The sequence below is a fragment of the Plectropomus leopardus genome, chromosome 13 (assembly GCF_026936395.1).
Source record: "Plectropomus leopardus strain MGB_pleo_1.0 chromosome 13, ASM2693639v1, whole genome shotgun sequence".
NCBI classification, from domain to species: domain Eukaryota; kingdom Metazoa; phylum Chordata; class Actinopteri; order Perciformes; family Serranidae; genus Plectropomus; species Plectropomus leopardus.
The window spans coordinates 7,968,430-7,983,120 of NC_142188.1; the positions used below are offsets into that span (position 1 = coordinate 7,968,430).

At 39.9% G+C, this 14,691-nt stretch overlaps 1 protein-coding gene across 3 annotated transcripts; it reads left to right on the forward strand.

Annotated features, from left to right (window-relative positions):
• The first annotated feature begins 30 nt into the window (after positions 1-30).
• ddx43 (DEAD (Asp-Glu-Ala-Asp) box polypeptide 43) lies at positions 31-12,243 on the forward strand. 3 transcript variants are annotated; one of them, XM_088086855.1, is made up of 17 exons: positions 31-456; positions 658-713; positions 831-948; positions 1,247-1,447; positions 1,550-1,631; positions 3,501-3,660; positions 5,834-5,952; positions 6,139-6,249; positions 6,340-6,481; positions 6,939-7,039; positions 8,552-8,639; positions 8,780-8,907; positions 9,291-9,400; positions 9,496-9,634; positions 9,771-9,858; positions 11,007-11,194; positions 11,332-12,242. In XM_088086855.1, exons 1-16 carry the CDS (start codon positions 108-110, stop codon positions 11,187-11,189), a joined length of 2,175 nt encoding a protein of 724 aa, XP_087942981.1. In that variant the 5' UTR covers positions 31-107; the 3' UTR covers positions 11,190-11,194; positions 11,332-12,242. The 3 variants fall into 3 exon arrangements, with proteins under 3 accessions (XP_087942981.1, XP_087942980.1, XP_087942979.1); XM_088086854.1 differs by having other exon boundaries at positions 11,335-12,242; XM_088086853.1 differs by having other exon boundaries at positions 11,007-12,243.
• Positions 12,244-14,691: the final 2,448 nt, after the last annotated feature.

The window sequence follows — 14,691 nt, forward strand, 5'->3', positions numbered from 1 at the left end:
ATATTTATTAAAATCCCTCCAAAATCACCAGGTCGGAAGCGTGACCTCGCCGGAAGTGAAGGCAACACTAACGTTGATTTGACAGGTTGCACGCGGGCAGAGTAAAGATGTCTGACTGGGAAGAAGAGTACGACGAGGACGGTGCTGCCATCGAGAAACCTGCAACAAAAGCAGCTCCGGCTCTGTGGAAATCGCCGCGTGATGACTGTCGCAAAGAAAATGTGTTTTTCGGTGTTAAAAGTGGAAACAGGTCTGGAGCTCCGCGAGAGCGCAGAGCGGATCGTGGCTTTGAGGGATCCGAGTTCAGGAGTCACAGAAGCGGAGGCGAAGATCGGCCGTTTCCCCGGAGCTCCGATCGCGGAGGTCCGGGAAGACGAGCATTTGGGGATGAAAAGTCGGGCTCTTCTCCGGCTGTGACCTTCACCGTAGAAAATGCTTTAGTCGGGAGGATAATAGGTTTGTTTACGGAGCCAAAATTACAGTTTGAAGTTTGTAGCAAAATTTAGCCGTTAGCTACCTATGCTAACGGCTAACCTAACCTTACAAACACTGTGTGGTTAAGACCTGTGCATAAATGTATTTTATGTTTCCAGAACTGTGACTAGTCATGTGTGGAGATTTTGCTCTGACTCTAAATACATTTTAATCCTGTTAAAGGTCGCGGAGGAGCCAAAATCCGTGAACTGGAGGAGAGCACCGGTGCGAGGATCAAGGCAAGTTCACTAATGTTAGTGTCAGAGCAGAAGAGCAGACACTTTGGGTAGAGCTCATATAAGCTGCTGTAACTCTGCTGTTTTTCTTTTTTTGTTATTATATATTTTTTTTTTTAGATAAACAAGGGGGACTATGAAGGTGAGGTGGTCCTCTTTGGGTCCTCTGATGCCCAGCAGAAGGCCAAGGAGATGATTGAAGAACTGGTGGCGGATGGCAACTTTGGATATCGCAATGGTACGATGTCTTTTTTCTAGAAAATGTTGGTCCGGGTCCAACTGTTGCATTTTTGTTTTGCTAACAATAATGAAATGAGATGAACAGACCTTTTAAAAAGTATCTTAGTAGATTCAGCGAGTACTGACTATTTCATACAGGACATAATTTTGATGGTGTCAGGTCCTCTGACTTTGTCATGAAGCGAGAGGACGGCTTTGATGACTTTGTCAAGGGAAGCAGGGTACTTATGGCCTGTTTATTTCTTTATGTTCTGAATCTGATAGTAACACTACTGTGCTGCTGATCTGTGTGTCAGGTCCTGGTCGGGGCTATGGAGGAGGAGGAGGAGGAGGAGGAGGAGGAGGCCGCTACAGAGGGGAAGGTGATGGAGTAAAGAATGGCTCTGTCTGGTCTGCTACAGCGTTGCAAGCTGCAGATGTTGCCCCGGCTCATGCATCCATTGACTGGAACAGCATCCGGGAAAACAAGGACAAATATGAAGAGCTCAAGTGGAAGGGTGAGCGCTCATATACACTACAGTTCACACATTTGGAAAGTGACATGTTTTTCAATGAATTGGGCTCATTCATGGCTTTTAACTATTTGCAACTTCTTTCAGACCTCCCACCCATGAAGAAGAAGTTTTACGCGGAAGCAGAGAGCGTATCCATGCTCACAGCAGAGGAAGTCCGTGAATGGAGGTAAATCTGCCAGTAACCTTTTCATCACGTCATCTTCCCTGTGCTCACCTGTAGGGATGAGCTCTGAATCCCGTTATTAAATGAGCCCCAGTTCTTGAATTATTGAAGTACGGAGTATTGATAAGCTCTGATGTTAATGGTTCTGCTATCAGAACTGGAAAAATAATAATAGAAACCAGAATATTTCTTGTTTGTTAAGGTTATATAAACGTGTGCAGTTTTTTCTAACCAACTACGTTTCTAATTTGCAGTCAGATAAAAACATTCGTCTGAAATGAGCTGTGCTGCAGGAAGGGAACCTTTTTAGTTGCAAATGTTCTTGTTCAAGTTTGGGAAAGAAGGCAGAATATTTTGTTTAAGACTGAGCTGTGAGAAAAAAAGAAAAAAGTTCTAAATTCCTGTGATGAATTGAAATCTGATTAATTGTTTGGACTGCTGCAGTGAAATTTTTGGTGTCTTATAAACCATGAGGTTTCGGCACATTGTGTGCATGCAACGTAAATAAAAAATCAATCAATCAATCAATCAGTTTATGCCTGCCTAGCTTGTACTTCATCTCTTGTTACCGAATGCACCTCAGGTGTGTTACAGTCTATAGTAGTGATTTGTTCAAAACCGTGCTATTATTAAATGTTGTTAATTTTTTTTTTAAACTTTATTTTTTTTCCAAAAGAGCATTGAAATACAGTTTAACACTGCAGAACATACAAGCACCTTTGTATTTATGAAAGCAATTGCACTGATGGATGCACAAGTCAGTTCATATGGTAAATATATCTATATCTATATATATATACAATATCCATCTTTATCAGTACAGCAGGAATTTATCAGTCCCTAAATTTAATGAAAAAGTTATGCTTTCTATCTCTTGACGGTAGTAACAATATCTATCCAGTCAGCCTTTGTTGGAGGTTCGGTAGTGCTGAATGTTAATTTATATTCACTCTCAAATACATGGAAAATAAAGCAATGTTAATTCTGTTCTTTTTTTCTTCATTATTTCCCCCTTAAAATCCCTCAAAAGAACCGATAAGAGTACAGCCAAAGTACCTGGACTAGACACGAGTTATTTCAAAAACTATTCTGAAATGTTGTGAGTACAGACAGAGCCAAATATCACGACTACTTGGCTGTTATTGGCTGGCTTGCAGAGCCCCAAACCTCCCATTTTTGTCAGATATCTGAAACTAACAGTTTTCCTTCAAGTGTCTGTTGTTGGCATATTTTCCATTACAGCCTCAGTCAAATAGGTGGCACCATTGATCCATTTCTTCATGTGTTATCTAACTCGTCTGGCTGTTACACTCAGAGTGCTCCGTGCAGGTTTGCCATGTTGACACTTGTAAGCCGGCCTGTTATTTGTCAGAGATTCTCAATCCTTAAAGCTTTACAGTAATCGTGAGCATTTCTGGGAAATACAGGAAAGGTAGTTGACAGCAAGGGATTGACAGAGGTCCAAGTCTGGTTGTGCAAGACAAACAGTTAACACAAAGCTGTTATCTGTAGGACTAAGACAAAAAGTACTGAACCCTCTAGTCTGTCTCTAGGTAAATGAAACTTGTACACATTCCCGTTAGTTAACTTTATTCCATATTGGAAATGGTTTGGGTTTTAAAATGGAAGGAATATTTTCTGTCCAACTTGTAAACGATGTGGAAAATACAGGACAGGATACAGTTGATCCTCATGTCGAGTTTGAAATACAGTACAGTTTGGATTAAATGTGGTTTCTTGAACATAAACTAGAGCTAATCACATTTCGTACGTGTCCTCGTGCAGCTTGTAATGTGGTTTGGAGTCAGCCACTCTCGACCCTTCCAGTGAATTCCACAATGTTCTTGTTTGTGTTATTTTTTTCCCCAACAGGAAAGAGAATAACAATATCTTTGTGGACGACCTGAAGGAGGAGGGGGAGAAGCGGCCCATTCCCAATCCTTGTCGCACCTTTCTGGAGGCCTTCGAGCTTTATCCAGAGATCATGGAGAATATTCGACAAGTTGGCTTCGAAAAACCGACACCAATCCAGGTATGAGCCCGGCACCTGGGCACATTTACTTTTATAATATCCCACTACTTTAAAGTATCACTGCTGAACATGTTGAAATCAAAAGAAGTCACATTTTTCCAAGAATAGATTAAATGATGTATTGTAATTTTGCTGTCGCTAATGTAGCTTCATTTATGTCGATTACTGATAAAGCACCTCATTTTGGAACAAATATTTGTGTGTGTGTGTGTGTGTGTTGCAAAGACAAATGTGCTCGTAGTGACCTATCTAATTCGCTGTCTGTTGACAGTGGTAATCCCCGTGATTTACAGAGATCAATATTTGGAAATACCCACGTTTAGGGCGACCTTGACGGGAAATATTGAGCCTTTTTTTTTTTCCCCAAAAAAGCAGAAATGAAAAGAAATCTTAGATGACACGATATGTTGAGAACTGTGCAAAAAGGACTTAATCATTCATAGTGTTTGTACACAAATTAACTCTTAAATTGAGATATTTAGAGTTTACACTCTGTTCAAAGTAAGTAAGTAGAAGCCACCATAGATAGTCTACTTGTACTACTGCCAAAAGAAATGATCTAAATTTAAATCGAGTGTCACATTAAAAATGGCTTCTGACATGTTGAAGTTTCAATTTTTTTTTACAGCTCTCATACCTGTGACAACTTTTTTTCCAATTAAACATAAAGACAGTGTTGTGTTTTCTGAAATGTAATTTAATTCATCCTGTACCATAAAATCCAGTGGGATGCTGCTACAGAAGCAGAGATATTTCGAACATTCAAACATTCATCTGTATATTTAAATGTAAACCACAGGAGTCACATTAGATTAATGTGCATGTTGTTATAACATTGCTGAATGGTTTCTGGGCCAGTGTCTGGTGTGTATCCTGTGTTTCCCTGAGGCTGTTCAGCTGCAAATGTTGCTCTCTGCGGCTGTGTTGGTGCCAAATTCAAACTAGAGTGCTGCAAGGGGAAATGAAACGGCATCTTCTCCCTCTCAGGTTTTACTTTCATTTCCCAGTAAGAGGCTTGGTCTGATAAAATATTCTCACCGGCGTGTGCCTTCAAATAGCTGCAGAGCCAGTCTTGTTTTTGTTTGATGACTGTGACAAAAGTATTCATGTGGTAAATGTGAAGCTGATGAGCAGCCGCACCCTCTGCTTCGTGAAGCAGGTCGATCAGTATTTGTGCCAGTCAGTGGTTAAAAACAAAACTTATTTTGATGTTCTCTTTGGAACATTTTTTCCGGTCTTGCAGTCTCAATCGAAACTGTTGTTGAGTTTGTCTGTTGTTCATCCAGACACGGCTCTGACATATGAATGGGTTTAAGTGTTTTAATTGTTGTTTTTTAAGTTTCTGTTTATAAACAAACAAGATACTGACACTGATGCTGGCAGTTATCTTATCTTATCTTGTGTTACGTGAGGAAAAAAAATAAATGTATGAGATTATCAGTCGCTCTCATCTCACTCTTGAAAGACTGAATGTTTTCTGGCTTATAATGTTAAATTTATGAATGTATGCATGCAATATATGCTATGCATGATGTTACTTAAAAACGGACTCGTGCAGAAGATATCCCTCTCATTTATCACATAAGACCCACTAGAAGTGTGTGGTTGAGTATTTTTGTGCAGGGGCTCCACCCTCTGCTTGGATTTGACTAGTTTCCTGTGTCGGGGACAGTTGTGGCCCTCCAGCACTCAGATGAGATCATGGCTTTGTGAAAAAGGTCGTGAGCAGGTGCCAGATCATTAGCAAAAGGCATCCAGGAAACAGCGCAGAAAATGCAAATAACGTGAGACGAAACACGAAATGAGAGTGAATCTGAGGTTGGCTTTCTATCGCTTTAACTGAAAAGCATGTCTACAAACAGTAACACACAATCCTGTATAGTACACCTTTAACGTCAACATAAAAAAAAATTGTTTGATTGTTATTATTTGACTAATTTTACATTAAGTCTCAGGAAGGCTGAAAGCTAATCTTTTTTTAATGCTGCCTGCAGATTGCTTTTAATAGTATAAAAATTATATTTTGTTATATTATATTTCTTAATACTTGTATAATAAGTTGAACGCAGTGTATTTGCAGATTAGATACTTGGTTTGTCTTAGATTGTGTTTTTTGTGTTCTTTTAATCTTTGATTTTTTGATTGTATGATGATGTTCTTGTTCCTTCACCAGTCTCAGGCGTGGCCGGCGCTGCTGAGCGGGGAGGACCTGATCGCCATCGCTCAGACAGGAACAGGAAAGACTCTGGCCTACCTGCTGCCAGGGTTCATCCACATGGAGGGACAGCCTGTGTGAGTTCTGGACCTGTTGCTTATTTTTCAGTGCACTCTCATCTTTCCTTTAAGGCGTCAGATTTATCTGCTCAGTCAATCACAGTTTTATTTCTTTTCATTTGTTCTAAAAGTGTGCAGCTTCAATAATTGTGCCTGTTCATCTGTCAAACTCTGTCTTTTTGTCCTTCCGTCCATTCTTGATAGGCCTAGAGCTGAGCGGGGCGGTCCAGGCATGTTGGTGCTGACTCCCACCAGAGAGCTGGCCCTGCAGATTGAAACTGAGTGCAAAAAGTACCACTACAGAGGCTACAAAAGGTCCAGCAGTCTGATGACACATCTGCGATCTTAGTATCGATAATTAATTGTAGCCTCGACCATGACCGCTCCTTCTGTTCCTTCTCTCAGTATCTGTATCTATGGCGGAGGGGATCGGAGAGGCCAGATCAACCTGGTGAGGACCGGAGTGGACATAGTGATCGCTACACCAGGCCGACTCAATGATCTCCAGATGAACGAGCTCATCAATCTTCGCTCCATCACCTACCTGGTCAGCTGTTTGTGTTTTTGCATCGTCATGCCTCAGTCTGTGAAATGATGAAGCTCTGATGTGTGAGCAGAAACCAGTGTCGTAAAAGGTTGCACTCTTTGTTCGATGTCTGATGTTAAGCCTCTGCGTCAGAGGTCCAGCCGTCGTATTCTCATGAATGCCATGTCCCGAATCTCTGAAGGGAATTTCTTCAAATTTTGCACAAACTGTCATTTGGACTCACATTTTGGTGGTCAAAAGTCGAGGTCACTGTGACCTCATCTGTCCTATTCACGTGAATGTGATATCTCAAATTTGATGCAAATGTCTGCTTTGACTTGCAGATGAACTGACTCGTTTTTGGTGGTCAAGGTCGCTGATTCAGATGCTGATTCTTAAGTCTGATTCCAGTTTTTTCGTGACGTGTTTGAGTACTGAACGGTCGCCTTTAATAACTGCTCTGATCATTGGGTAAAAGGTGCTGGACGAGGCTGACCGAATGCTAGATATGGGCTTTGAACCCCAGATCATGAAGATTCTCCTGGACATCCGCCCAGACCGTCAGACTGTCATGACCAGGTATGAGTCAAGTCACAGGAAACACTGAAAACAAGTGTTTGAGATCTCATAGTCAATGCAAAGAGTGCCAGTGCAATCCAGTGTTGGTCGGTTTTCCTTTAACAGTGTTTTACAATCCATTTATAAGTTCAGGGAAAATATTTCTTAATACTGAGATAAATATTACTCTCTTAAGAGATAATGAAGGAGTTTTTCTCTCGATTGCTGCAAATAGAAAAAAAACTCTCACCCTCCCAGGGTGAGCGCTATGTTCAGAATTCTTAAAAGCAACTCAATAAACAGCAAAATGAGTGAATGTCCACACAGAATTTAGAATTTTAAGTTCAAACCTTTTAGTGAATCTTTTCAAGCAAGCAGTGAGCAGATACAGAGCTCTGGATCAGAAATGCCTCTCCCTAGCCGATAACATCAGCGAGCCAGCCTGCATTCTGACAACCTGTCTTTCCCTGATCCAGTATTTTATACTATTACAATAACAAAAAATGTGAATGTAGGAAGAGTCATCTTCTGGTTGGCTCCCCTCATTATCTGGCTCCCCTTCCGGCATGGTATCATCTTTGGATTGGCCAACCTCAAGGACAATCCCTTATTAGGAATTGTTTTTTCCCTGCTGGGTGCCCTGGTGAACAGCATTATAGATACCACACACCCACGCCCTTTTGATCCACATCCATCCCACACATCTCCTCTTCATATCTCCAGGTGCCAAGTTCTCCTCACGTCATGCTTTCACACACCACTGGCATCAAAGATTTAGATTATCATACAGATCATTAAACGGTCATCCAGAGCCTCATGCGTTCACTCCCACCGCTGACCTCAGAGGTTAGATTGTCATACAGAACAGTGAGTTATTACGGTACTATATCTTGTATAAGGAATAAATCATAAGAATAATCAGGATAAAAGGAATGAACATGAACATGAACATTGCATCATATACTTACATACTCCAACAATAATGCGAAACATATATTCTCTGTCACAACTCTGTATAACTGATCCACCTTTTTTACAAAGGAAAGGGAGATTATATCATAATCAAACTTCTTTAAAAGTGAATTTAATGGTTTTATTCATTTAATTTGTTACTTAGGATTCTTTTCAGCCAGCTCAGTTATCTGTTTGCGTACTTCTCAGGATGGGAGGGATTTAAAATGTAAATGAGTGGGATTTAACCTGAAGTTGATATTTTAAACCTGAAATTGATATGGGTTGATCAGAAGTTGCTATATTTATTATTTACAATCTCAGATGTGAGTTTCAGATCATTTTTTTCCTTACAATAGTTAGAGATTAAACACAGCTACACAAGAGAGAATTTTCATTCATCGTGTGGATATTGAGACGCTTTTTCCGCGGATCAGTCTTGAAGAAAGCACGTCATCTATACCCGAACCTCGTTTCATACGAGTATTCAGCATGTTTCTCATAGATGATTGTCTTTGAAATGTTATAGGATGTGAAGTATATAATTCAAACTTCTTTTTTCCCTCTTACACTCCATGTCAGTGCCACCTGGCCCACAGGTGTGAGACGATTGTCCAGATCCTACCTAAAGAATCCCATGATGGTTTATGTGGGCACTCTGGACTTGGCAGTAAGTGGAAATTAACTCAGTTTCAGGCTCCTCTTCCTGTTTCTCCCTGAAAAATGTGGCCCAATATTCCTTTATGACTTTTTCATGGCAATTTTTTAAAATGTTCTGTGTGCTGTATCCTCTGTTTCTCTGGGTCTTAGGCGGTTAACACAGTGCAGCAAACAGTGCTGGTCATCCACGAAGAGGAGAAGAAGTCCTACCTGTTGGACTTCATCAGAAACATGCTGCCCCAGGACAAAGTTCTCATCTTTGTTGGCAAGAAGCTTGTGTGAGTGTGCAGTCAGCCACTAACATATGCATTGACTGTATTTGCAATATTTGCATGAGGCATAGCGTACCTTACTTTAATCTCATGCTTTTTTATATAACTTATTATTCTAATTTTATTATTGTTTTGCATGAAAGGAGGCTGGCATTTTAGGAATTTAATTGTATGGATTTTGTTATGTTATGAATATGTTTTTATTTTGCACATGACAATAAACATCTTGAATCTTGAATCTCATTGAAACAAGGAAGTAAATTGTGTGTTTAAAGGAACGCCCACAGTTGCTGGTACATTAAGTGTAAGTATACACTTACATAGGCAGCATTTACCACCCATACTAACAGCCCCATGTGTGTATGTTTTGTCTCCGTTTGCGATCTCAGGGCTGATGACCTGTCCAGTGACTTGTGTCTGCAGGGCTTAGCTGTGCAAAGTCTCCATGGTGACCGTGAGCAGTGTGACCGTGAAGAGGCTCTCAAGGACTTTAAAGACAGTACGTAACAGGAAGGAAAATGCGGTTTTAAATTAATTAATGTTAAATTAATGAAGGTTCATATTGACCAAAGAATAACTGTAATTTTTTTCCAGGCCGTGTTCGTATCCTGGTTGCAACAGACTTGGCGTCTCGAGGGTTGGATGTCATTGACATTACACACGTCTTTAACTATGACTTCCCACGTAACATAGAGGAGTATGTCCATCGCGTGGGCCGCACTGGCCGAGCAGGGTAAGAGTGTGTGCATGTATGTGTGATTACAGATGACTTTGTTTTGCTTCCTCCTGGAGTCACATCATTTGTAAATCACAGAAAGTGTCTGTCTGCTGTTGGGTTTGTTTGTGATGTTGATGCATTCATGACCCAGACGCTTAGGTGCTGCCGTTACCCTGGTAACAAGAGAAAACTGGAGGATGGCCCCTGAGCTTATTCCCATCCTGGAGCGAGCAGGACAGGTTAGTGCATGCGCGCACAGTCACACACACTCACACACTCACACACGTTATTTTGACTTTATGTTTTATGTCGACATAAAATCTGTGTAACTGAAAGTTGATTCAGAATCTAAACAGGTATGTAACTGTATGTACGGTGATGTGTATTTCTCTGGTATTTCACTGCAGGCTGATTAATAGTATGTTTTATTGTTAGCAAATAACCCATAGAGGGCTATAATGGGCTTTACTTCATAGAAAACATTGTAAAATGGCTTGCTTGATGAAAATCTTTGATCTTTGATATAGTTTATTTAGTTCCAAACTCATATTCCCGCACACACTAAAATAAATAACTAAACAAACAAGTAAATAAATAGATGAATAAATTAAAAATAGCAATAATAAAAAAAAATACTACTCAATGCAAATAAGAGGTAAATAAAAAGATAACAGCACAAAGTAAAATAATATATAAAGATGTTAAAAACTTATAAAAGGACATAGGAAGTAGTAAAACTGTGACACAGACTAAAATATATGAATAAATAGTCAACAGATAAAGTTCATTTAAAAGTCAAACTAAAAAGGGGAGGTCCTGAGCGACACAAATGATGAATAAATAATGTCACATTACGTGAAGCTTCAGAGGAAAGCATGACTCATTTCTCATAATATATTTACTTGTTTCCTTTGTCCTGGCATAGTCGTGCATCTCGTCATGAACCCTCGGTGGGAGGGACTAAGATAAAAGTGAGGGAAATGTGAATGCAATTTAAGAGACTTGGGATGCAACCAATGCTTAAATACAGCCCATAATTGCCCGATCTCTGCCAGAGGTTTGTCCGTTATCACACAAAACCCCACCCACTCGAAGTTCACTCAAGAATCAGAATATGCAACATCTGTAGATTTATAAAAAAATCATTTTGACATTGCTAAAAAAACAAATAACAAGCTAATATTCCATTACCAAAGTAAGTAGTATACAAATACCTTATCTATAAATGTTATATTCATCCATGTAAATATACAAAATAAATACACCCAAACACATTTTTGATTTAGAAAGAAGTCAGGAAAAAGGGTACTTTATCCAAGTTTAAAAAAGAATGAATAAGTATCTAGCAAACCACTCTAAAATGTCATCTTTGTGAATCTTGTTGCAGGAGGTCCCTGAGGAGCTGGTGCTCATGGCAGAGCGATACGAGAAACACAAGCGGGAGAAAGACCTGTGCAATCCAAGGGACGGACCGGGGGGAGGAGGAAGAAGAGGAGGAGGAGGGCGGGGGGGGTGGAGAGATGGCGGAGGAAGAGAAAACAGGGATCGTAACCAAAACTGGGGATTCTAAGCCACGTAAGTCCAAACGCACCACCAAGTTTCTTCCACAGGTCTATAAAGGTCTCATAGGTTGAAGTTTGGATGGATAGAAAAACTTGCACTGTGAGGCATGGAAGTATTCGCCCAGTATTCTGATGCTATTTTTTTCTTAGCAGGGTGAAGCAGGATGTGACACTGCCTGTGTTGTCATTTCTTTTGAATGTATATTTATTTGATTTTTTTCTGTCATTGAAAAGTTGTTTGTTTGCATTTGTCTGGATCATCCATTAACGAAATGAGGCAGTTACACCTCATTATATTGAGATCTTGTTTTAAAAAGGAAAATGTTTGAAATGCACGAATTTGACAGTTTTCTTCTGTCCGTAACTCACCAACCGTAGCAGTGTTTACTATCACTCTGAATATTTTGTTTATATAATTTCTTAACATGGGCAGGAACAAATCTGCTTAATAAACTGTTGTTTTAATGAGACATGACACTCACTGTATTTTGTTTGCATGCGTACTTGAGATATTCGCTATATGATACAGTAACATATTTGCACTTTCGCATATCTCCACTATCACGGGAGGTTTTCTTGGGCCCTATTTCAGAAAGCTGGCTCAACAAACTCTGAGCCTAACCCCAACCTCAGAGTCGACTGAGTTTGAGCAGAGAAACTCTGAGTTTTCGGTTTCAGAGCAGCTGATGATAATTAGCTCAATCAATTCTGAGTATGTTCAGGCTGAGAGGAGCGCGTTGAGATGGCTTGGGAAAAGATTGCAGAGTGTGTTAATGCCTATATTTAGGATACTATGAAGTTCATAAAGTCCACTCATTCATCATGATTCATAATTCTCAAAGAACGTTTAAAAAATCATCACAGAATTTAATCGTAATTGGAAGCAGAATTTATGGCCTAAATGTGAACATTAATTGGATGTCTTGAAATAAAAGGTAAAAGGTGGATTTATTTTGGACCAAATGGACCATATAAAGCTCCAAATGACTAAAACAAAACTAGAAATTCAAATGCTGGAACACCAGTTAAAGGTGAGCCAGACCAGAAGGTGGATTAATTACTTTGCTGTTTCCCTTACTGTAAGGAAATTGTTGTAATATATAAGAATATATTATAATGTAAAAAGCATTTCTGTTTGTATTCCCAGAGAATAATGACAAATAAATGCGTGAGGAGAAAAAAGACAAATGATTTCTTCCCTGATTTTAAAGAAAAAAAAAAGAATGCTTCAACAGATTTATGTCATGAGGGCATCAGGGGAAGAATTGATGAGTATCTTTCATTTATATGTAAAAATTAAAAAGCTAAATAACAACATATTTGAATGTAAGCTGACAGGGTGCTGGTGGGAGGTAATGGGGGCATCAGTTTGAAAAATGATTGTAACATATTGAGTCACAGACTGCTGTCCATCGATGGGTTTGAAGGGATGGTCTTCCTCTGGCTCATGTATTTGTATGGCAGGTTGTCGCTCTCAATACAGCAATATTGTCGATCAGGACACAGGCCACAGGCCACGATCGTGTCGCATGCCCTCTCTGGGGTGACCCAGAGCCTCGCGGACACTGGAAGCGGGCCTTGAAAATGCCAATCGTCATCTCAATTCTTGCCCTTGTTCTGCAGCGAGCCGACATTCAACTGACCCTGTGCTAATTTATGGCTCAGTGCAGACTCTCGATACACCCGTGAGTCGTGGACGGAGCCTGGCCACGTGGGCTGCATCACATATCACCTTTGCTGCAGAACAATTACCACCATTATTCGCAGCACATTACACAAAAGGAAGCTTGCAGAGACTCCAACACTCAGATGGTTCAGCGCACGTTAAAATGTCTGTGGCTGCAGTTATTACTTTAAAAAAATCATTCTTCAAGGAAATCTCAGGGATGGATTCATTCCTGGTTTGAAACTGGCTTTTTTATTATCGAACACAAGTGGTACGTTTGCAAAGATGTAACAGAGTAGATGCAACTCTTTGTTACAGGAGAAATATATCTTACTGTCTTCCATGAGATTAAATTATTAATTTTCACATTTATAATGTGGTTTTGTGTGTAATTTATTCAGTTGAATGCGTAATGTTTCCTCTGGAGACTGAGTCAGAAAAACACTGTTTTAATTACAAAGTGGGACTTTTAAAGGAGAATATCTACTACTGACTGACTTTCGATTCACAGTCGCCTTCGTTTTGCAGTGGAGCTTTGATGGGGATGCGAGTCCCATCTATTCATCTGATCACACGGGTGAATCCTTAAATATCCTTTCTGATTTATGCCCAGGAAAAACCACAAACAGAGGCAGAAGCTTTTTCAAAGCCAGTGTAACTTTTACTAATGTGCTCAGTATCTCCAACGTTGTAGAGGAAACCGCCGTTTGCATAAAAAAGTGATGCAGTGTGTAATATTTGTTCTGATGTTGGTGCACATCCACGATGTGAGATGTTTGATATTTAGGGTCCGAAGACAAGATAAATTATGGAATGTGATGTAAAACGGTATCTTTCGTACAGATATTCCTCCGGGAATAATTACACATCCAAAAGTGGTCTAATAACCCTCTTCTGATGCAAAAGCCTGAATTATTCGTGCCTCCATGTCTGCACCTTTGTTAAGAAAAGGACACGCCATGTTTCTTCTTCCTGCTTCTCGTTCAGCGGACGATCATTCTCAGGCTCAGAGGAAGCGAACCTGCCAGCGAGCAGGTCTGTTGCCATAGTAACCGACTCAGGGTGACACTGAGCTGGCTTTGTGAAACGGAAAATTCAGAGTTTCCCTCATTTTAGGCTCAACATACTCAGAGTTTTTAGTAATCCCGCTTTCTGAAATACAGCCCCGGATGATGCCGAAGGTAAATATTGTTTTATTTTTCATCTTTAAAAACACTGAAGGGCAAAAAAATAGCCAATTCATTCATTTAATGACAAAATAATTTCTCCTACAGAAAGCAATAACCTGCATCCAGGCCAAGAGCTCGCCTGCGGTGCGTGGACAGGAAACCTCCGCTGTACAACACGAGGTAGGTGTGTGTGTGAGGTGGGGGTCGAAGCAGAAATAGGTTTTTTGCTACTGAATGTCAGCTTTTTATGTTTGGCTTTGTCAACTGCATAAAGAAGTGTTAACATTTTGTACTGGCAAAATCCTGCTATCAGGACATATTAGCAGTGATCGAAATGTTGAATCGTTTAAGGTACTTGAATGGGTATTTTCTATGGTATTCTATGCTTTGACTTATGTTATTTGTGACAGAATACTATAGTATGACCTTTAATGCCATTTTAGACAAAATGCTATATTATGAAACCTTTATAATATTTTTAGGTGATATACTATGCTGTGACATTTTTATGCTGTGTGTGCTTTTTTAGAAGACACGCTTATTTTTATTTAAGATGACACAACACTTTCACTTCTTTGTGCGATTTTGGATGACATACTACATGCTATTTTGAACGACTGCTAATGCCGTTTTGGACGTCATACTATTCTATAGGTTGTAATATCTCAGATGATG